The sequence below is a fragment of the Theropithecus gelada genome, chromosome 12 (assembly GCF_003255815.1).
Source record: "Theropithecus gelada isolate Dixy chromosome 12, Tgel_1.0, whole genome shotgun sequence".
Lineage (NCBI taxonomy): Eukaryota > Metazoa > Chordata > Mammalia > Primates > Cercopithecidae > Theropithecus > Theropithecus gelada.
In genome coordinates, this window is record NC_037680.1 from 28,763,195 (window position 1) to 28,784,871 (window position 21,677).

Here is a 21,677-nt window from a genome sequence, read left to right on the forward strand (position 1 = left end):
CTCTGTAAAGTACTGCAGTTTCTGCCTATTGCTAAAATTGAAAATAAATTTGGCAGTTAAGGCATAGTTTTATTTATCTGTCTCAACTCAGGAGTTAAGAGAGAATTACCTTTTTTAGTAGGGACAAGGACAAGACTCGTGTGTTTAAAGATATATTATCCTTCTTCTTCTTTTCCTGAACATAAATTATTTCAAAGTAATACTCAGACTGGTACCACAACACTTTAATAGACAATAAAGATAAAAGAAAATTTGAAAAAGTAAAGCCTACAATGAATCCAAAATTCTCAATTGCATTATTAAAAAGAACTTTAAAAAGATTACTACAGAAACTTAAGAATCAATAATGATGGTATTTTAAAAATATTGTAATGAAAACACACATTATTGTAACCAAATGTGTGATTTATTTTGGGAAGAAAATAATTAAAACTGAGGCCTTTTTCCAAAAACGGGGAGAAATAACAATAGCAGATCATACCCTGGTTACAAGCTAATTACCACATCCCATACAATGTGGATGTGCTCAATGTGTATTCAATGATATGAATAACGAAGATTTGCAATTTTAAAGTCCCAAATCACTTGCCAATGTTGTAAATTCATAAATGCTGAAATAAATACTTAGAAATAAGTCTATTTTAAAAACTTTAGTCTGACTGTTTATAGATCAATCCAAAGATCACATACAAATAGTACAGCAAATGACATTTCTGCTAATTTCCACTTAATTTCTTCATAATATGGCTGTCTGGTGTTGCATTAGTGAAGATACTTCCTACAACTACATGGGTACCCCAGAGACTATGACGAATCACTTTACAGCATCCAAGGTCATCAACAGAGAATCCTAAATGTCGGTAGCGTTCGTCAGTCTCAAAAAGAGTGTTGTTTGTATATGGTCCAAAAAACTGAGGAAATAAAAATGAAGTATTTTCATTAGTAAGAAAGACATTTTAGTAATAATTTTTAGGTAAACATGACACCTATCTACTTTAATATTCCAAATATTTAAAAAACTAAGTAAAAAGTCACGTGCAACACTTAAACTGCCTTACCACCCCTTTTCCCCAATTCCTATGCATTCCGGAAATGTGAAATGATCTAGCAAATTTCATGTTACCTAGAATCAAACGCATACTATTGCACATCCTTTAAAGATGGAATAAACCTTAGACAATTATCTATAGTTCACCATCATTTTCAAGACAAGGAAACTAAAGACCAAGCAAGTTTTCCATTTCTCGATATCTTATTTGACTTTGAGAAGAAATGGTATATATTCCTATCTTAAGATTCAGAAAATGATTTGATTACTACTTGTTACTGAAAGATATATCCAGAATTTAAAATGTGACTACAGTGGTAGTTCAGTTATTTCTTCAAAGTATAACCTTATAAATGTTAATTTCCAAAAATTTACTGGTCTAAGTATTTATTTTTACCACCTGTATTTTAATCAATTAATTCTAATAATAATTATTTCTTCCTTACAGAAACTAGACTGTACCAATTTATAGTTTTCAACTTATAAAAAGTAAACACACTCATGCAATGCAACTCAAATATATAATATCTACTAGTGAGAACAGAAAGTAAAAACATTTCTAATTAAAAAAATTGAAGTGATGGAGAAACTTAACTGTGAGTGATAGAGGTCTCTCAAAAGTTGTGAATTCCAATGACTCACAGTAGTATTTATTTGGGTAAAATTGTGAGATTTTTAAAAAGTCTTAATCTATTACCAAAGTTATAAACAAATTTTATAATAAAAATCATCTCTACTTCACATAATTTGATTTTCAAATGATAATTACTCACTGCCAAACCAGATGATGGGTCAATAAAGTCAGCCCAATATCCCTCAGCTCGAAGAGCGTAGCAAATTTCCTTAGCACCGTTGATGAACTGCATTGAAAGTCACAAATAATATGCTTAAAGATAGCATTACTAGAGATTGTTTTATTTTTAAATAAAATTTTAAGTGACTATCTTGTTTCAGAAAAGAACTCAAGATTAATAAAAAATAAAAACCAATAGCAAATTAGACTATAAAAGCATAAGATTATTTTGACCATTCCAGAAGATTGTAAATACAACACTTTATTTTAAAAAGACTAAATTCTACACATTTTCTTTTGAATTCTTTCTTACTTTATGAACTACTTCTAATCAGTTCTATGCTACTAACTTCTGAATCTCTCATGAACTATCAACTATGGTTGCTATTTTCTATTATTACGGTGATAACAGATACAGGTAAAATACTAAATAGGTATTTTAATAGAAATAGGTAAAGGAAAACAAAATGCTCTTAGTGAAAAGATCTGAAACATTCATTCGTTTGAAAGAAAGTTGTTTGAAAACATTTACTTGTTTGTGTGTCCTTCAAAATACATTATCTACTCACATAGTCATGAAATCATTCTGAAAAAACACATAAAAATAATATAACCTGGTAAATGGTGTACTTAAACAAGGTACTTGCTTTTCATTATATACTCTTCTCTATCTTTTGTATAGTGTACAATTAACTACTACCATGTGCATGTATAAAAATTGTGGTCTTACCATCCTAATTTATAAGCTATTTTATTAGCTTTATCAGAAGTCTAAGTAGTGAAAAGACAGTAACAAATACTAAGACCAGATTACAATGTTGAAATAAAGAAGAGATCATGAATGTTTAAAAACAAGGGTACACAGCTACTCGGGAGGCTGAGGCAGAAGAATTGCTTGAACCTGGGAGGCAGAAGTTGCAGTGAGCCGAGATCATGCCACAGCACTCCAGCCTGGGTGACAGACAGACTCCGTCTCAAAAAACAAAACAAAACAAAACAAAAAAATCAAGGGCACAGTTCCACTTCTGGCCGTAACAGAGTTAACAGGTACTGAACTCGTAATCCTGTTGTAAAACTATAAAACTGATCAAAATATACAAGGTAACTATTTTTAGACCCTGAACAACAGGTGAGACAAGACCTTTGAGAGAAGGGAAACAAATGAAAAAATCCCCATATTTGCTCCAGCTTTCTGTCTGTGGACATTTGCCTGTCACAGGGCAAAGAACTAGAGCCCAAGCAAAATGATGCTGTCACTGGAGCTGAGGAGGTAGAAAGCAAGAGTTCGAGACAGCTGAGGCACCTGGGATTTGTAAGGCAAGGTACTGGAAATGAAGGAGATACATAAAATGGGCTCCTGAGTTAGGCTGCAGAACTATTCACCATAGTTTCTTAGCTAAGGGCTGAGCTGTGCACTCATGAGGCAAGATTCCGAGAGGCCTAGAGATCCATGTGTCATGCAGTGCTGGGAGACATGGATTTCCGACCCACCCAGAATGAAAAGACCTTACTGACTAATTGTGGTATTTCAGCTGAGATCTCCAAAAGTCCAAGCCTTAAATCAAGACTTTATTGTAATTCAGAGGTTAGTAAGCTACTGTCCAAGGGCCAAATCTGATCTGGTGCCTGTTTGGATAAACAGTTTTAGTGGACACAGCCATGGCAATTCATTTACATATTGTCTACAGATGCTTTAACAACACAGGGGTAGAGCTGGGTAGCTGAGACCCTAAGGCCTATAAAAGCTAAAATATTTACTATTTGGCCCCTGTTAAACAAATTTTATGGGAGCTCCTTGTTTTGGACTAGCCTCCTGCACTAGGTCGCAGGAGATGAGACCAAACCAGAATGGAGTCACTCATGCTAGGTACTGCCTAATCTAACTGAATTCTGAAACAGACTAGTTTTCAAACAAACAAACAACAAAAAAACCAAGATTCACAGCAACCAATCAGAATGGGCCTAGTTTACTTGAGCCAGCATAAGAAAGCCATCTGTGTTTTAACCCTATAAGGAAAGTAACTTTGAAAGGAATAATCTGCTTCTCGTTTCCTATTGCTGCTTTCTCCAGCTCTTTGCCGTGTATAAAGCCAGCCTCCTCTGCTTAGCTGTTTGTAACAATCTATTTTACAGAATGAGGCGTTGCTTGATTCTAGAATTTCAAATCAAAACCAATTAGATCTTTAAATTTGTGATAATTTGTCTTTTAACACCCCTTCCAGAAAAAGTTAGTTGATCTAAGGTAACTTTTCTCTTAATACTTTCCTGTAAACTAACAATAACCATTAAGATAATACTGTATTCTTTAGGTTATCTTCCATATTTAATATTTATTGCTGTATTTTATTAATCCTCACAATTCTTAAAAATAGGAAAACTACTGAATATGGCTTAGAAAACAGTCATTAAAATGTATTTCAATTTAATGAACAGATGTATCATACATAAACTACAAGGAGAGCAAAACAATGCAATGCAATCAAATGTTTACAAAGGTTAACTGAAAGAATCTCAAATTAACACAAAGCTGAAGTATTTTTCTTAGGATTTCTGTTCACCAACACTGACATCTGCTGGAAAAAATTAGAATAGATTTAAACCATAAAATATCAAATATTTACTTGGAGAGCTAGGTGTGGTTCCAAAATAATCACGAAGAAATCTTTAATCAAAAAAATCTTTTTTCACAGAAAATAAAATAGCTTCAGTCATTATAAAATTAAAACTCTCAAGTTGAAGCATGTTGCCATTCAAAGCCCTGAAACTGGTTACAGGAAACTAACTTAGAACTATACTGGAGTCACTATCAAATTAGGTTCAGAATCTTAAACTGACCAAAAATTAAAACTAATGCAATATACATGTGATAATATTCTAGCACTTCAATGATAGTGGTGAGTATATATTTACTAAGCATTATTTTAATATGTAAATAGAAAATATCCTACGCCTCTCTATAACTCTTTTGTTAATCACTATATAATATGCTTGTGATTGTTAAAAACCACACAAAATCTATTAGCAGCTATATGACATTTAAATGTGAAATTATAATATTGCTGAATATGTAAATTACAATACTTTTACAAATAAAAACCATACATCTAATCCGAAAGAAAACATAAAATAATTCCTAATATCCTGCATAGAAATCACTAACGGGATTTTTAAATTCAAGTTAGTGACTTGAACCCCTTAGCTAACCTGAGTTGGAAAGAACTGCTAACACCCAGGGTAAGCTAGCATGACAGTTTATATACTAGAACAATCTTTTTGGTGGGCAAATTGGAAGTGTCTTATCAAAATTTAAAAGGTAGATACACACTGATTCAGCAACTCTCTATTTAGGAATCTATAGATATTAGCATGCATAAAAGTATTTGTAAAAAGATTGTCACTGCTTGTTGCCTATAATAGCAAAAGTTGGATTTTAAACTTATAAATGACTAAGAAACTTCTTTTATAAGAGATGGGAGGTCTCACTTTGTTGCTCAGACTGAAGTGCAGTGGCACCATCAAGGCTCACTACAGCTCGACCTCTCAGGCTCCAGTGATCTGCCACCTCAGCCTCCAGAGTAGCTAGGACTACAGGTGCGCATCACTACACTTGGATAATTTTTTTTTTGTAGAGACAGGGTCTCACAACATTGCCCAGGTTGGTCTCAAACTCCCGGACTCAAGCAATCCTCTGGCCTCAGCCTCCCAAAGTGTTGGAATTATAGGTGGGAGCCACTGCACCCGGTTAAAATTCTTAAATAATTTAAAAAGTTTATGGTTTACCCATGTGATATAATGCTATGCAGATTTTATAAAGAATGAAATATATCTATGTGTAAGTATGGAAACATGTCAAAGCATACTTTAGGTTAAAAGCAAAACACAGAAAAAAACGTGGGTAAACATTATTATACTGTTATTGTATTGCACACTGTTACTGTTTACTCTTGGAGAGAGCTGGCATAATTTTCACTCATTATTTGACATGTTCTAAGCCCAGGAGAAAGGGAAGATGGGGAGATAAAGGGGGAGATGGAGGAGGAGGGGGAGGGGGAGGCTGAGGGGAGAAGGATAAAGAGTTAATTTTACCTTTTTGTCATTTTCCAAATTTTCCAAAATAGACTTTTAAAAAATAAATTGAGGAAAGTAATAAACAGAATCTAAAATTTTAAGGATACTAAAAAAGCACTTTTATTCTCAAAAAAAATGTAAGTCCTTTAGCATTACAACACTTTGGAGGAAAATGAATAAAGGGTGGAAATGACCTTTAAATGACCTTAAAAAGTCATCATTTTAAGACACTGGTTCACTGTTACTTAGTGACCATAAAATTAAATTATTAGCAATTGAAAGAATTACCTTTTCTAAGAGCACTTCTCTTTCAATTTCTACTTCTTCACTCCAAACAGTCATATCATTCTTAGTTTTCTGTGTTACAGTCAGAATCAGTAGTTTGCTATTAGCTACTTCTGGAAACAGTGATTCAAAATCTACAAATAAGAATAAATATTCCAGGTAGAAAAGAATTTGATTTCTAAAGAACAAATTTTTAAAGAAGGTTAAAAGTACTTCTTTAGAAAAATGCTGATTAAGTAAAATTACTGTGGCATTAGATTTTTATAAATGTATATTATTTTTGAAAAGGGTAAAATTAAACTTAGTTTTGTTTACTTCTGCTTTTGTTGGATGAACTGAAATATTAATACCAACAATCCTGAAGGGTAAATAGGATTACACATTATTTGGGGTTAATATAATTTTCAAAAATGCCTACTAAGATTTTTCAGTATTATATTAACTCATAAAATTATAACTCTAATGATCACCCAGGAGTAAAAATGACTTTAATTTACCCTTAGGAAAAAAGTTATAAAAATTTTACTCTTCCTATCTAATGGCAGCATGAGGTCAGATGTCACAGGACATTTGAAAGCCTTTATCTGGGTCATGCAATCACTTCCAGCCAGATACAGTAAAATATGATATTAAGGTATAGAGCATTCCAATTTCTATAGAGGACATTATTCAACATATTAAAAAATTAGTAACAGTGCTTCAAAATATAAAGCATGACGTACCTTTTCGCAGCAATTCCGGACATGTTTGTATTGCACACTCTACTCTGGCACTTTCAAAGTAAGTTTCTGCACTGTTAATTTCTTGTTCAACAGGTGCATCATTACCCTAAGGAGAACAAGGATGTAAGTCAACAAAATCTGGAGTTCAAATAGAACGGTATCTTGCCTGTTATAAACTTGTCTTCCTTAGAAAGCTTTTTGTTTGTTTTTACAAATAATTATAATCTATCTGGGAGGTGAGGTAATGATGTTTTTTCATTTACTCAAACTTTTCTCTACAATGAATATAAGATTTGGAAGTTCAAAAAATGTGAATACAGCAGAGCATGACTATATAAATATACTGATATTCTAAAACTTGCTATGAACAGAAATTGGCTAAGTAACTAAAATGCCATAATGTGTCTCATAATGTTACGTCCTCTATTTTATGGTAATATATTTAATTATCTTTTCTTCTATAATCTGTAAAATGGGGATAATGATACTAACTTACAAGATACATGACTAAATAATACAGCCTCTCCTACAGGAAGAGCTTAGAGGCTTTTATTCAACTGAAATTTACTGAGAGCCTACTATACATCAGGCACTATGACAGGAGAAGGTACTGCAATGGTAAAAAATTCAGTCCTTACTTTCAGCGATTTCAGGCCTAATAAAAAAAAAAAGCACAAGCAAATAAATGCAATTCAATATGACAAGTGCTATCGAGTTACGAATAAAGTCTTCTAGGGGCACAGATGAGGAAGAAACACTTTGCTGGGAAGAATCAGGAAATGATTGAAATGGTGATATTTGAGCTACAAGTTAATATATCTGACAGGTAAAAAATAGGTGGTATAGAGATTATGAATTCAGGAGGAAAAACAGTGCAGCAAAAGACAATAAAGTGCAAAGACACAGAATGTTGTATTCAAGAAAAATGGCAAGTATGTTGTGGCTGGAGTACAGAGGGAATAGGAAGTAGTGGCAGATAAGGTGGGAAGGATAAGGGATCAAAATTGTGAAATGCCATTTATTCAGCATTAAGAAATTTGGACTTTAGTCTACAGGCAATGAGAAATAGCAATATCAAATGCAAAAATTAGCCAGGAATGGTGGCATATGCCTGTAATCCCTGCTCGTTGGGAGGGTGAGGCATGAGAACTGCTTGAACTTGGGAGGCAGAGGTTGCAATGAGCCAAGATCGTGCCATTGCACTCCAGCCTGGGCAACAGAGCAAACCTCTGTCTCAAAAAAAAAAAAAAAATCTTGTGGACTAGAGATTATTACTATCCTCATTTGACATATAAAGAAACAGGAGTGGCCAGGCATGGTGGCTCACGCCTGTAATCCCAGAACTTTGGGAGGCCGAGGCAGCCGGATCACGAGGTCTGGCGATCGAGACCATCCTGGCCAACACGGTGAAACCCCACCTCTACTAAAAATACAATAATTAGTCGGGTGTGGTGGTGCGCGCCTGTAATCTCAGCTACAGAACAGAAATTGGCTAAGTAACTAAAATGCAGCAGGCTGAGGCAGGAGAATCACTTGAACTAGGGAGTCGGAGGTTGCAGTGAGTCAAGATCGCACCACTGCACTCCAGCCTGGTGACTTCATCTCAAAACGAGATGAAGCGAGACTTCATCTCGAAACAAAAAAACAAACAAAACGACAACAACAAAAAAGAAACAGGAGCTTAGAAAGGTTAAGTATTTTCCTCGAGGTCACAAAATTAAGTAAGCTGCAGAGTCAATCTTTAAACCCAGATTTATTCTATCTTCATTGTGTGTCATGCTATAATGACTCTAAAAATCCAGGTAAGACAAACAGGCCTTGAACTCTGGCAAAGAATTGAAAGGACACTAATATTTTAGGAGCAACTTGAGAGAAAAAAGCGATGTGATTTTTATATTATTTATAGTGATATGATAGAGAAGGTTGGTGCTCTAAGTTTTATCTTAGGAGAAAGGGGAGGATGGTTATTCCACTAACAGTATTGGTTATATGGGAGTTAGAACAGGTTTTTAAGGGAAAAAAAAAATATTACTTCAGTATTAGACACACAAAATCTGGGAACTTGCGAGACATCCAAACAAAGATGGTTCAGTAGGCATACAGAAATATAGAACTGGAAATGTCAGAAAGAGAAATACTGAATTAGAAATTATAAAAACATAGACTGTGGAGGAGGCCAACGGATTAAGTGACCAAGGGTTGATTCAAATGAGAAGTTGTAGGACAGAAACTTAGGGGAAATGTAATTTAATTGACAGACAGGAAGAACAAGAAGCCAAGAAGGCTGAGAAGGAATTATCTGATAAAAACATAGGACTGGTCAACTGTGTCTCAGTGTCAGGTCATCTAATATAACTCAAAAGTAAGGTTTGCTGCTGCTTATAATATGGCTTTGATTAAAAAAAAAAAAAACAACTCAGCCTAAAACTATGCAAAAATATGAAAAATGATAAACATCAGGGGTTTGACAGGAACCCTGAATTGCATGTAGCTTTCCACTTTAAACAATCACAAATGCAAGTTAAAAATGTTTAAAAATGAAAAAAAAAACCAACCTTAAGAAATTATTTAAGAAAAAATAAACTTATGAAACTGGGTCCTTTTTATTATTGTATCTGAACAATTTCAGAGATCTCAAATTTTTCTTAAGCTTTTAAATGGCTAGAGGAATACAGAACCAGTTGGAATCAGATCCATGTACAAATTTAATTGCCATTTATTAAAAGTGAAAAACAGGAAACCTAAATTTCCAGTATATAGATATAATTACATTATATCTATACTTAAAAACATATTTTTGAAGAAATATTTTAAAAATATTATAATCTACAGTACAAAAATTATATAGCAAACACTTTGTAGAGGACAATGCCAAGTCTTCCAAAGCTATATATGCTGTTTTTGTATATACAGGTATTGGAATTGATTTTTAACTTTTTCAACAAAAGTAATATGTTTATAATAATCAAGAGTAATATAGCATTAACAATCAGGAAACCACAATAAATGTTACCAACAATTTACCTGAAATTCATTCACATATTGTGCCATCACAAACTCATGTCTTTCACTTGACAAAGGTTCTGCTAGAACATCAGGCAAAGTTTTATGAACCAGGCTTTTCTTCTGTGAAGAAGTCCCATTGAGGTGACAATCAAAACCTATGTTCCCAGGAAGCTGGAACCTCTGATCTTGAGGTCCGAAGGGTCCCATAGTTTCATCAGGCCACACTGTTCGAGAGCCTGAAGAGAAACAACAAAAGGAACAGTTTCTCCTTAATAGTCAAGTATATTGGTAGACTGAAAGAATGTTCTTCTTAAAATTATGTATATTTTTATCTAAAAGATCTTTAAAATCTGTTTTCCCATGTGAATATAGATAGTTTCCTATTGTTTCCAAAACACTAATCAAAGCAACTGATTGACAGATTATAGGCAAGTCTGTTATTAGGGGAAAGACTGAATAAAATAATCCATACTAAGAAATGCTTGAATGTCATTAAAAACAAGACAATAAACCTTTACGTACTGACACTGAATGAAATCCAGGATACAATGCATTAAAAGAAAAAGCTAAGTCAAAGAACAGCATGTATAATAACATTTACATCCTCATATTTGTGTATTGTTTCGTTCTGTTTTGTTTTTGAGACAGGTCTCTGTCATCCAGGCTGTAGTACAGTGGTGTGATCGCAGCTCACTGAAGCCTTGACCTCTGCGGTCCACCTCAGCCTCGCAAGTAGCTGGAACCACAGGTGCACACCACCATGCCCAGCTAATTTTGTTTATTTTTGGTAGAGACAAGGTCTCCTCCTCCCTCAGCCTCCCCAAGTGTTGGGATTATAGTCATGAGCCACTGTGCCAGGCCCATGTTTTTAAGTAAAGAGAAGATCTAAAATGAAAGACGCTAAACTTAGTAATGGTCGTCTGGAGAGGGTCATTCTGCTGCTGTTATCTGGTGGCACAAAACATGAATGGGAAAAAAAATTATGCATCACGTGACCTAATGCTCTGTTTACCAGCCACGTGAGTTAACATGGATTGCAAATACAGAACAAACCACATTACTTTATTCACTTAAAACTTAAAAACAATACTAACTTACAAAAAATTCAAAAAGATTCAGAAGAGAATAAAGTAGAAAATTAAACTAAAAATTACTCAGAGTGGCGATTTGGGCTTACAGAAACAGGGACAACTGCTATGCATATTACTTAGCAATAAAAATAGATATTTAAAAATATCCTGTCAGAGAACTAAGTAACTGAAAATGGCTATGTCAGTATGGCTGCCTCATTCCTAGATCATGAGCCACCATATCCCTCTTCTACACTTAGGGCATACATCGCCCATCAATTATGGAACCATTTCCTGCTGAACCCAGACGATGTCTCAAGATTCTCAACATAAACTCTAGTCCAATGCTTCTCAAACTCTAAAGGTGTACTTAAGATACATCTGGGATCTAGTTTAAATGCAGATTCTGATTTAACAGGTCTGGAGTGGGGCTCAAGATTTTGCATTTCTAACAAGCTCCTAAATGATACTGATGCAGATCATGTTGACTAACAAGGCTCTATACAGACAGCCACTAATGACTACTCAAGTCACTTCCCAAGAGAAAACCTGTTAGCTATTTTTGAACAAGATGGTTTTTAAAGGTCTAACAATCTCTAGTTCTCTTTACAGAAAACACACGTCCCATATTAATAGATTTGGGCAGTGGATTTGACCGTATGTTTACTGGTCATTTTAGGTTTTCTTTTCTGGGAAAGGCCTATTCATGTCCTTTTGTTTTCTGATTTTTCTTTCGGGTTGTCTTTTCCTATTGATCTATTACAAATTCTTTATATATTCCAGATACCAATCCCTTACATAATTTGAATGGCAAATCTTTCATTTATTATAAATATATGGTTAGTCTTCGGGTGATGTAAATTGGGGAGTAGTCAGAGAGTTAGAAAACTTGGAGCAGGATGGACGGCTCTGAATGCTCAAGTGAACTTAAATTACACTGTAAGTAGTGTGTGCCATGAAAAAAGGATTCCATGTCCAATATCTTTGGGACACATTAGGTTAAGTTTCTAAGAGTCTTTAATATTTTAGTGTGCATTATAAGCCTCCAAGACAGGAATATGGCATATAGCATTTCTCAAACTTACCTACCACAGAGACTATCCCCCCTACCCCCACTTTTTCTTTTTAACCTTGAATAATGCTTCATGGCTTGACGTTAGTCTGGGAACTACTGCTGAAAGCAATGAAAGGTACCAGGTTTTTCAAGAAAGTGACGTGGTTAAAATATTTTAGAATGATTAGCATGGTAGTGGTGTACCAAACAGATGAGAATAGACTTTGTAGAAAGCAGGTAAGTTAAATAAACACTAACACATAAAAAGTACAAGGTACACTTATGAAATTTAGCAAAGAATGGGAAGAAATAATAATATGGTTTAACAGGACCAAAAGGAGATTTGTTTCAGGGAAGACTCTATGTTTGAAGATAGAAAAAGTTTAAGAAGTTTTAGAAACCAGTACTTATTCTTTCTTCCTTTTTTATACTGTAGCTTTCTGACATAAATATATTTAGGCAGAGCTGTGATTCATTTTCAACAGAATAAACACAACTTCAGAAAAATCCATTAAGCCTTAAGAAGAAATATTAGAGGAAATACAACTAGAAATGTTTTGAAACAATTATAAGTAAAGCAATAACAACTTTCACTTGCATATATCTGGAGGTGCAGCGGCCACATGAGACTCATCTGAACCTGACGATCCTGCAGTCGAAAAGGCTCTGGGATTGACAACCCTTTTAACTAAAGAGCAAAATCCTGGGAGATAGGAAACCAGTCTGGCTCTGTTACAAAGCACCTAAAAATGACACAAAATTAAAATTATTTCTTCTGAATATAAATGTTATACTTACATAGATAATCTCTGGCAAATCTTCACACTGCAAGGTTCTTTTAAAAATCAACATTCTACTTTTACTGAACACCTACTATATGACAAGCATTATGTGTATTTGTAATTTTAAAACTAAAAATAAATATTGAAAAAAAACAAGTAATGAGTTAGTTTGGGTAAAAGTCTATGTACTTTTCAATAAAGGCTAGAATTCAAGAGTGTCACACATGAGAGAATAGACATCTAAAAGTTGTCTTACTTAGACACACTAAAAAGGTAGCACAACGAAGAAGATTCTTCTATCCTCAATAAAGAACTCTCAAAACATCTCTTTGGACCAAAATCTGTTACTTTCGAACTTTCCTCTCTTCTTTTACTGCTATAAATTATGCTAATTCTCTCCCATACTGTCCTTTCATTGTGGTTTCATGGCAATGTCTGCTTTTCTCCATTTCAGCACGTATCTTTGTGGTACATTTTTTTCTACTTGTATGTTCACTTACTAGACTGTGAGATCACGTATTACAATGGATGAATGTGTAAATATCTTTCATTCACAAAATTTTTCACAAAGTACTTGGGTCAGAACAATTTAATGCAGGGATTGGCGAATGATTTCCCAATACAGCCCACTGTTTTAGTAAATAAAGTTTTACTGTAACATAGCCATACTAATTTATGTATTGCCTATGGTCACTTTCCCACCATAATGGCACAGTTAAGTAGTTACAAGAGAGATTCTATGGCCCACAAAGTCTAAAATATGCACTATCCGGATATTTGTATTAAAACACACACACACACTGGCAACTCTCAGTTTAGTGAAAAAGATATTAAGAACAAACACCAAATCATCTGTGAAATGCCATGAAAAGATTTGAATAATTATTAAGAAATCTTTGGGAGAAAAGGTAATTAATTTCATGGAGGATATACTAAGCTTTGAAGACAATAAAAATTTGCTTGGGAAAAGGTGCATTTCAACCAGTGACTTTCAGGAACAAAGGAATAGAGACATATTTCAAAGAGTGACAAATTCAGTGAGGGTAGGTATAAGAATGCAATAAAAAAAAGGTTTGAAATTGAACTTATGGGCAACTATATAAGACTGTATATTTAACTCAGATGGTAAAGGGCTTGTTACATCAAGATAGTCAGAATTTTAATTTGTAGGCAGGAAAGAGTCAGAGTAAACTGACAAAAACAAAGGCTGTTTCAAGAAATGTACCACTAAGGGCGGTATAAAAAATGGACTGGAGGAGCAGTAGAGAGGTGGTGTGAAAATTAGTTACTAGGATATTGGAAAAATCCAGCCATCTGACACTTGAGAATTATTCTATTTCCCTTTCACAAAGTAGAGTATTCTAAAATTCAACCTATTTTTTCCTTCCACCTTTGTCACCGTTAAGTATAAGAGTGCATCCTAACTGGTCTTTTTGTCTTTCTGACATAATTTCCTACAAATTTACCCTCACTTCCCTTACTCTACTTTTCAATCACATAAAAATATCTCCCTGACATTTCCCATATTTCTCTTCATTCTTTATACTGCCGTAAGATTTCTTCTAGAAGATACTGTTTCCTTATCGTTCTAGAAAATTCTAGCAAATTCTTACTTTTTAAGACCTGTATAAATATAACCTCCTTGGTGATACGTGTCTCCAAATAATTCTGTCTGCCTAAAATTTAAGCAGCCTCTCTTGGGGTCTGTACCCAACTTGCCCAAAGAAACAAAAATGGTAATTATTTGGCTTTTTACTTACAAACTCAGACTTTTGGGTGTTTATATATTACAAATTTACCTTTACAACTAAGGATATTTAAGAGAATGCACCCAAGATCTAAAGGAATCTAAAATTTCAAATTCCAAAAATATTTTCAGCAAGGGCTCAAAATAAGCAGCAGCAAAATAAAAGATTACCTGAAGGGGACAATATTTGAGAGCATGTAACAGTAATAATCAATTGATGTTGGACACTATGGGTCCAAGTTCTATAGTAAGTGCTTTACATATACATTGTTTTATTTACTTTCCATAACAATTCTATACACTGTTATTAGAACTAGTTCCAGGATGATTAATCTACAATCTGCGATCATTCACATCGTTTCACAAGCAAAAAACAGAAGCAAAAGGAAGATCATCCAAATTATTTCAAAAATTGCCTATTATTAATTATTATTTCAGCCCGTCTATCAAGGCCATTAGATTATATTTTGACATTCTTTTCTTGGTGATACAACTTTTAACAAAAGTTATATAATACTAGTTTTGTTCCTAGCCTAAGAAAATCCAATCACCAAATTTCATTTTAATGGCAAAATAAACCAGTATCTAAATTGCCCACTGAAAGGGACAGTTGATGACAGTACTAATCTGTTTCAAATCTTACCCGTTAACCTGTAAGATTCTCAAATCTTGGCCGGGTGCAGTGGCTGATGCCTGTAATCCCAGCACTTAGGGAGGCAAAGGCGGGTGGATTACCTGAGGTCTAGCCTGGCCAACATGGTGAAACCCTGTCTCTACTAAAAATAAAAAAAAAAGACAATTAGCCAGGCATGGTGGTGAGTGCCTATAATCCCAGCTACTCGGGAGGCTGAGACAGGAGAACCACCTGAACCCGGGAGCCAGGCTTGCAGTGAGCGGAGATCCTGCCATTGCCCTCCAGCCTGGAAAACAAGTGTGAAACTGCAACTCAAAAAAAAAAAAAAACAAAACCTCAAATCTCTAATTGTGGAAGTGGAGTATTTTCTGACCACCTGACAGATTTTATGACTGGTTTAGCTGGTGAACATAATAAAAAGTAATTGCCAAAAAGCAAGACAAAATTACAGCAGAGAGTTCATTCTAGTTTGAGGGTAAGTACATATTTTATATATGATTAAATTCAAACTTCTAGACTTAGGAAGATGACATGCTATTATGTTTTAACTTTAAAATCCTTATTAGTATATAAAAAGAAAGTGCCTTTTGTGCACTGCCTTCGGACTAGGTTCTGCTTTTGATCATGTGAGAAAATACAGTCTGTACAAAAACTAAAAACTGGTAGTTTATGCAGTGCATCCACATCTATCCAGATATTTTTTGCAGCCCTCAGTGTTGCAAGATATTTGAATTAAATACAAACATTGAGTAATTGAAATATTTACACAAAAGGTCCAGAAATTTGGCTCTTCCTGAAAACTCAGAAGACCTGGCAGTATTGGACTCACATAACCAAATGGCATTAGTTAGCAACAAATCACTGTGGCTAAGGGAAGGCTGCTCCCCTTTTAACAGAAAGGCTTTGTCATAGTCCCCATGAAGGCATCTTAATTTACCTGTCTAGACTCTGAAACATCAACATTTTTGCCCCTTGTTATGAAACACCTATCTGCATATTTCATTAGTAACATCCATCCAGAATTTATAATCCATATAAATTAACACAAAAATTGTTAACGTACATTTGGATACTGAAACTTAAAATTTACTTTAATATGAACTTCTTTCTAACAAAAGACTTACAAAAGGATCTTCCCTACTGAACTATTATAATTTATTCATTTAAACCAAAATAAAACCAGGTCAAATAATAGCTTTCTATTCTACTTCAATTACTTTCTCTCCTTTGAAAGTGCCACATACTTCTTTTACAGCATTCTTTTTCTGTGCAGGTTACGGGCAGGCAAAAATTCACCGTAGAACTTGGCCCAGACTAGTAATCTACTCTTATGACTTGTCTCTATAGTCACACTTTAGACTTAATATATCATGTTCAATTACAGAAATACCATCCTGGCTAACTGCTGCCATATAAGTCTTCCTAGTACACAGCTCTACGTGAATAATCACAATTTAAGGAATAAAGTCTAAATTACTGAGTTCGGCATTCAAGGTTCTCATTTACTTGGTACCAACCTCACAATTCAACCTTATCTCCCACTTATCTCTTTCACACATCTTACATTTAGGTTAGCAGGGAGCAATGACTTTTTAATTTTTCAGAGGGGTAGGCGGGTTGGGGAGTTCTATGAATATACCTTCCTGTCCTTCCCGCTCATATTTTAGACTATACAAATCTCACCCATCTTTCAAACCTTTCAAAAGTTAAATGTTTCCCTCATGAAGTGATCCCAAACTCCTCTCCACAAAGCCTTGAATCTGCATTACACCTTTACGTAGGTTCTAAAAAAATTATTACTTTATATTTTAGTTGTAGCTGTTTTTATATATGTCTTATGACCGCTACATATGAATTCTATAGATAGGATGTGTCTAATCACTGGAAAGTTAGTCAATAAATATCTTTGGTGTGTGAGAGTATCTCCTGTTCTTATTTTGTAGGATTTGGAAGGTCACTTCCAATACAGAAACTGTTTAAAAGAAAAGAAAAAAACACCCTTCAGTTTAGCTAACCCAAAAGATAAAAAAGGGCCTAAACATAGATTCCGATATTTACTGAAACGCTGTATTTAAAAATACCGAAAGGGTGCTTGAATTTCCACATCTGTACAAGTCAAATTGTATAAATAAGTATATTTGCAGTGAAAAGAATGCTACCACCTTCAAAGCATAACACAATTTCACACCACTTGCTTCCCCTGACATTTTTGATACATTATGTCTAACACTATGCCACCCAATGCCATCATAATTAAACCCGTTCTTTCATTTCCTAACATTCCCAAACTAGTTTACTATGCTGATTCTTAGGAGATAATGTACTCACATTGGCCATCTCCACTGGAGAGGACAGTTCGCAAAATAGCTTTCCTTTGGTAAAGTTATTCCTGGGAAAGAACACAACAAAACAGACGAGTGACCGATTAAACTCCAACAACAGACAACTGAGGTAACGTCCACTCTTCGGAGGTGTGTCCTCCACCACGTCAGGACCAAAGTCCAAGCTCTCCCCGTACCCTAAGGAGGCCAGAACTCGCCCCCATACCGGGCACAGATCCCCCAGCCCGGAGCGGGCACTGCAGCTCAGAGCCCTTCCGGTTTACAGCCGCGGAAAATAAACTCGGACCAGATCGGGGCGGGGAATGGGGGCTGGGCGGCCACAATTCAGTCCCGGGAATCGAAGCGGCTGCTTTAATAGAGGTTGGGGCTGCATAACAACAGCTCCAGGCAAAGCTTCCGGCTAAGCTGAAGGATGAGGAGGCAGAGAAGAGACTAAAGACAGAGGGACAGGATGGCTGGGGACAACGACAGGGACCCAGTGAAAATACAGGCAATACCGAGGGCTGTAGCCCTAACACGAGCAAGTTTGGAGGGGCTAACGTGGGCGGAAACCGTCCGTACCAGGCACCACCACTGTCCCCAGCTGTCCCAGAACCAGTCTCTTCCTGCCGTTAAAATGGCGGCTGCGACTGCAGCTGTGGTAGCGCCTACGCTGGCGGTGACCAGGCAGAAGAAGTTGCTTCTGAGCGCGTCGATGCGAAGGATCTCCGAACCGATGATGCGCACGCGCAAAGTAGGCCTACGTGGAACCGACCTGTCACTGGGTTAAACGCTTGGGAGGGGAAAAGGTGGGGCGAGGGTGATTTGGGTGGATGGAGAGGAGGGCTCCCAACCTGCGTTAGGCGGTCAATTAACCTTCATGAACTCCTTGATGCGTTTGATAGTCTTCCCATCTTAAGCCTTTCTTACTGCCTCCAGGAGATACAGTCTTCTGTTCTTTTTGTCATAGTTGTTTATTTTTCATGACTCGCTGTTTTTGAGCGTGGGACACTTACCTCTTTCTGTGTTCGCATCCCTACCACAGTGCCAGGCTCTCAATATGCTCAATAAATAAATATTAGGCGACGGATTTGTAAATCGTATATCATTTTCATGTATCTAATACGTTTTTTAAAAATTGACTAAAGCCCATAAGCCTATATTTTATTTCAGCTGTCCTTAGTTTTCGGCCTGGTGTTCTTTTCCGTTCCAGGTTCCTGTCCGGAATACATCACCATGTCGCTCCAGGCTTCTCTGGACTGTGACCGTTTCTCAGACTTTCCTTGTTTTTGGTAACCTTAATAATTTTGAAGCGACTTATCGGTCATTTGGTCAAATGTCCTTCAGTTGGGTTTTGCCTGTATTTTTCTCATGCATTGACTGAGGTTATAGGTTTTTTTGTTAAGAGGTAAGGTAAAGTGATCTTCTCATCACGTCGTGTCAAGGGTATATACTATCAACATGACTTATTACTGTTGATGCTAACCTTTATCACCTTGTTAATGTAGGGGTTGTCAGGTTTCTCCACTGTGAAGTTACTCTCTCTTTGGAAGGCCATCACTCTGTGCAGCCCAACTGTAGAAATGGGAAATTGTTATACTCCACCTTTATGAGGACAGAGTATCTTCATAAATTATTTGGAATTCTTTTGCATGGGAGATTTGTCTGTACTCCTGCATTTCTTTAAGTATTCAATCATTTATGTCAATATGGACTCATGGATATTGATTTTACATTTTGGGTTATAATCCAATACTACTTTATTTTGTTGTTCATATTGGTTCCAGCTTTGACTATTGAGATTTCCTTTAGTTGGCATTTGTGTCTTTTTGACACACCCTCCTCTTTTTATGTTTATGGATTTTTTTCTTGAGCATTTTCTTAATTTCTATAAGATGCTCCAGGCTCATCTTGTATATTCCCTGCCCCAACCCTAGAATCAGCAACTTCCCCAAAGAGCCAAGGGTCCTTCTAATGGAAAATGATATTAGAAATAAAGATTTGGACATTTGGGATATTGTTGCCTCTAGACCCTCTCAGCTGACAGAGCAAGGAAATGTTCGTGCATATGCTAACCTGAGTAAATATGCATATCTGTAAGTATTTATATATGTATCCATCTGTATCTTTGACAGCTACACAGGAGTTCTAGGTTCAAGTATTAGAGCTATTATCTTCAGTGCAATTCCAGCACCACATGGATCATTGTAGCCTTCTCCCCTTGCTTGTCTGTAACCTCCCTCTCCAGTGTGAGACACTTGGCTCTCATCGTCTGCCATCCATTTACCTAATTGTGCAATTACAGGTTACATGTATAATGGATTCAGAACCGTTAACCCATATTCAGAGTACATGTATAGTTGTTTCTGAATTGTTATCAGGTATACCTGTGAGAAACAGATTTACCGATTAGAGTACAATGCTTATGGATAGTTCTTTTGCTTTTAATCTTACAGACTCCACTTATTTTCAACTGAAGTCAGCAACCCTCCATCCTACCTCTACCTGGCTTCGGTCAAGTTATTTTATATGCTCCTAATACAGTTGTAATCTTTTGCCACAATCTGCATTACCTACTGGGATTCTTTGAGTTCCTAAGATTTAAAAAAAAATCTTCCTCCATTTAAGTTCTCTTTGTGCAATCCTCATATTGCACATTTAGTTTTTCTTTTCCTGTACATAGTAGCAGACAGCTGGTCAGTAGTGGGATAGAAGTAAAACATTTTTTCACTTTAAATTTTCTTTCTATGGGGTTTGACAAATCCATACATAGTGTCATGGATCCACCATTGTAACAGTGTCATACAGAGAAGTTACAGTTCTAAAAAGATCCCCTTTGTTTCATCTAGTAAACCCTCCCACCTTCCTATACCTCTAGCAACCACTGATGTGTTTACCATCTCTATAATTTTGACTTTTCCAGAATGACATAGAAATGGAATAATACAGTATGTAGCATTTTCAGACTCGTTTTCTTCACATAGTAATAGCTACATTTAAGATTCATCCATGTTTTTGTGTGCCATAACAGTTCATTCCTGTCTTTTTATGGATTCCTTTTTAAGATGGTCTGATAGCTCTGTTGCCCAGGCTGCAGTCCAGTGGCACGATCATAGCTCACTGTAACCTCAAATTCCTGGGCTCAAGCAATCCTCTTGCCTCAGCTTCCCAGGTAGCTGGGACTACAGGCACACACCATCATGCTTCACTAATTGTAAAAACTTTTTTGTAGAGAAGGGGGCCTCAAACTTCTGGCCTCAAGGGATCCTCCCACATCAGCCTCACAAAGCATTAGTATTACAGGTATGAGCCTCCATGCCTGGTCTTTATTTCTCCCTTTTTGATCTCTGAATGGTATTCTAATGTATAGATGTACCACCATTTATACCTATTAAAGAACACTGGGATTCTTCCAGTTTTTGACAATGGTGAATAAAGCTGCTATTAAGTATTTAAGTTCAGGTTTTTCTGTGGACATGTTTCAAATCAGTTGAGTAGATATCTAGAAGCATAATTGCTGGCAATTGTATTTTTATAAGATATTTGAAAATAGTTCTGCTAGGTTATTTGAGCATTTCCCCACAATCATATATACAGTTAATTTAAGAAATGCTGTTCTATGTTAATGACATAGAGCAAACTTCATTCCACTCCTGTCTGGTTACCACAAATTGGTGATGTCCAAATGAGTAGGCTTTACAAATCACAGGCTGACACTCCTGCAGCTGTTCAAATCAATGAATACTCAATCACAGATAAAGGAGAATATCTTGGAATGTCTTTCTTAAGGATATCCAGAGAAGGAATTCTAGGACTTTCCTTGGAAATCATCTGATAACTCAAAGAACCTTAATCTTAGGAAATTATCCCTGCCCCAGAATCCTCATGTTGTACATTTATTTCCTCTTCCTGTAGTAGGAGACAGCCGGTCAGTTGTGGGATGGAATTCAAAACATTTTGACTTCAAATTGTCTTTTTCTTTAATTGATGCTTTTTTATGCTGGGAATTTGTTGCTCCAAAAGTAGGCCAATTACTAAAGTCATCAGACTCTCTCTCAATTTCTGAGATGTGAAATTGAAGGAGAGCAGCATATTTTCTTACAGAAAACGCTAGATATAAGGCACAACCAAGGAAGGGGTGGGAGCT

At 35.7% G+C, this 21,677-nt stretch overlaps 2 protein-coding genes across 3 annotated transcripts in view; one reads left to right on the plus strand and one right to left on the minus strand.

Moving 5' to 3' along the window:
• Positions 1-384: 384 nt before the first annotated feature.
• MMADHC (methylmalonic aciduria and homocystinuria, cblD type) lies at positions 385-18,281 on the minus strand. Of its 2 annotated transcripts, XM_025405624.1 has the most exons (8): positions 18,113-18,281; positions 17,538-17,598; positions 12,645-12,789; positions 9,941-10,158; positions 6,917-7,022; positions 6,198-6,328; positions 1,822-1,908; positions 385-911 (listed from the first exon to the last, which is right to left on the minus strand). In XM_025405624.1, the coding sequence occupies exons 2-8, from the start codon at positions 17,544-17,546 to the stop codon at positions 717-719; spliced, it is 891 nt and encodes a 296-aa protein (XP_025261409.1). In that variant the 5' UTR covers positions 17,547-17,598; positions 18,113-18,281; the 3' UTR covers positions 385-716. The 2 variants fall into 2 exon arrangements, with proteins under 2 accessions (XP_025261409.1, XP_025261410.1); XM_025405625.1 differs by having other exon boundaries at positions 17,538-18,200.
• LOC112636755 overlaps positions 17,807-21,677 on the plus strand; it is a 252,202-nt gene continuing 248,331 nt past the window's right edge. Inside the window, exon 1 of the mRNA XM_025405626.1 lies at positions 17,807-18,315. Within this exon, the coding sequence (XP_025261411.1) occupies positions 18,003-18,315 (313 nt within the window). The 5' untranslated portion in view covers positions 17,807-18,002. The remainder of the gene's footprint in view (positions 18,316-21,677) is intronic.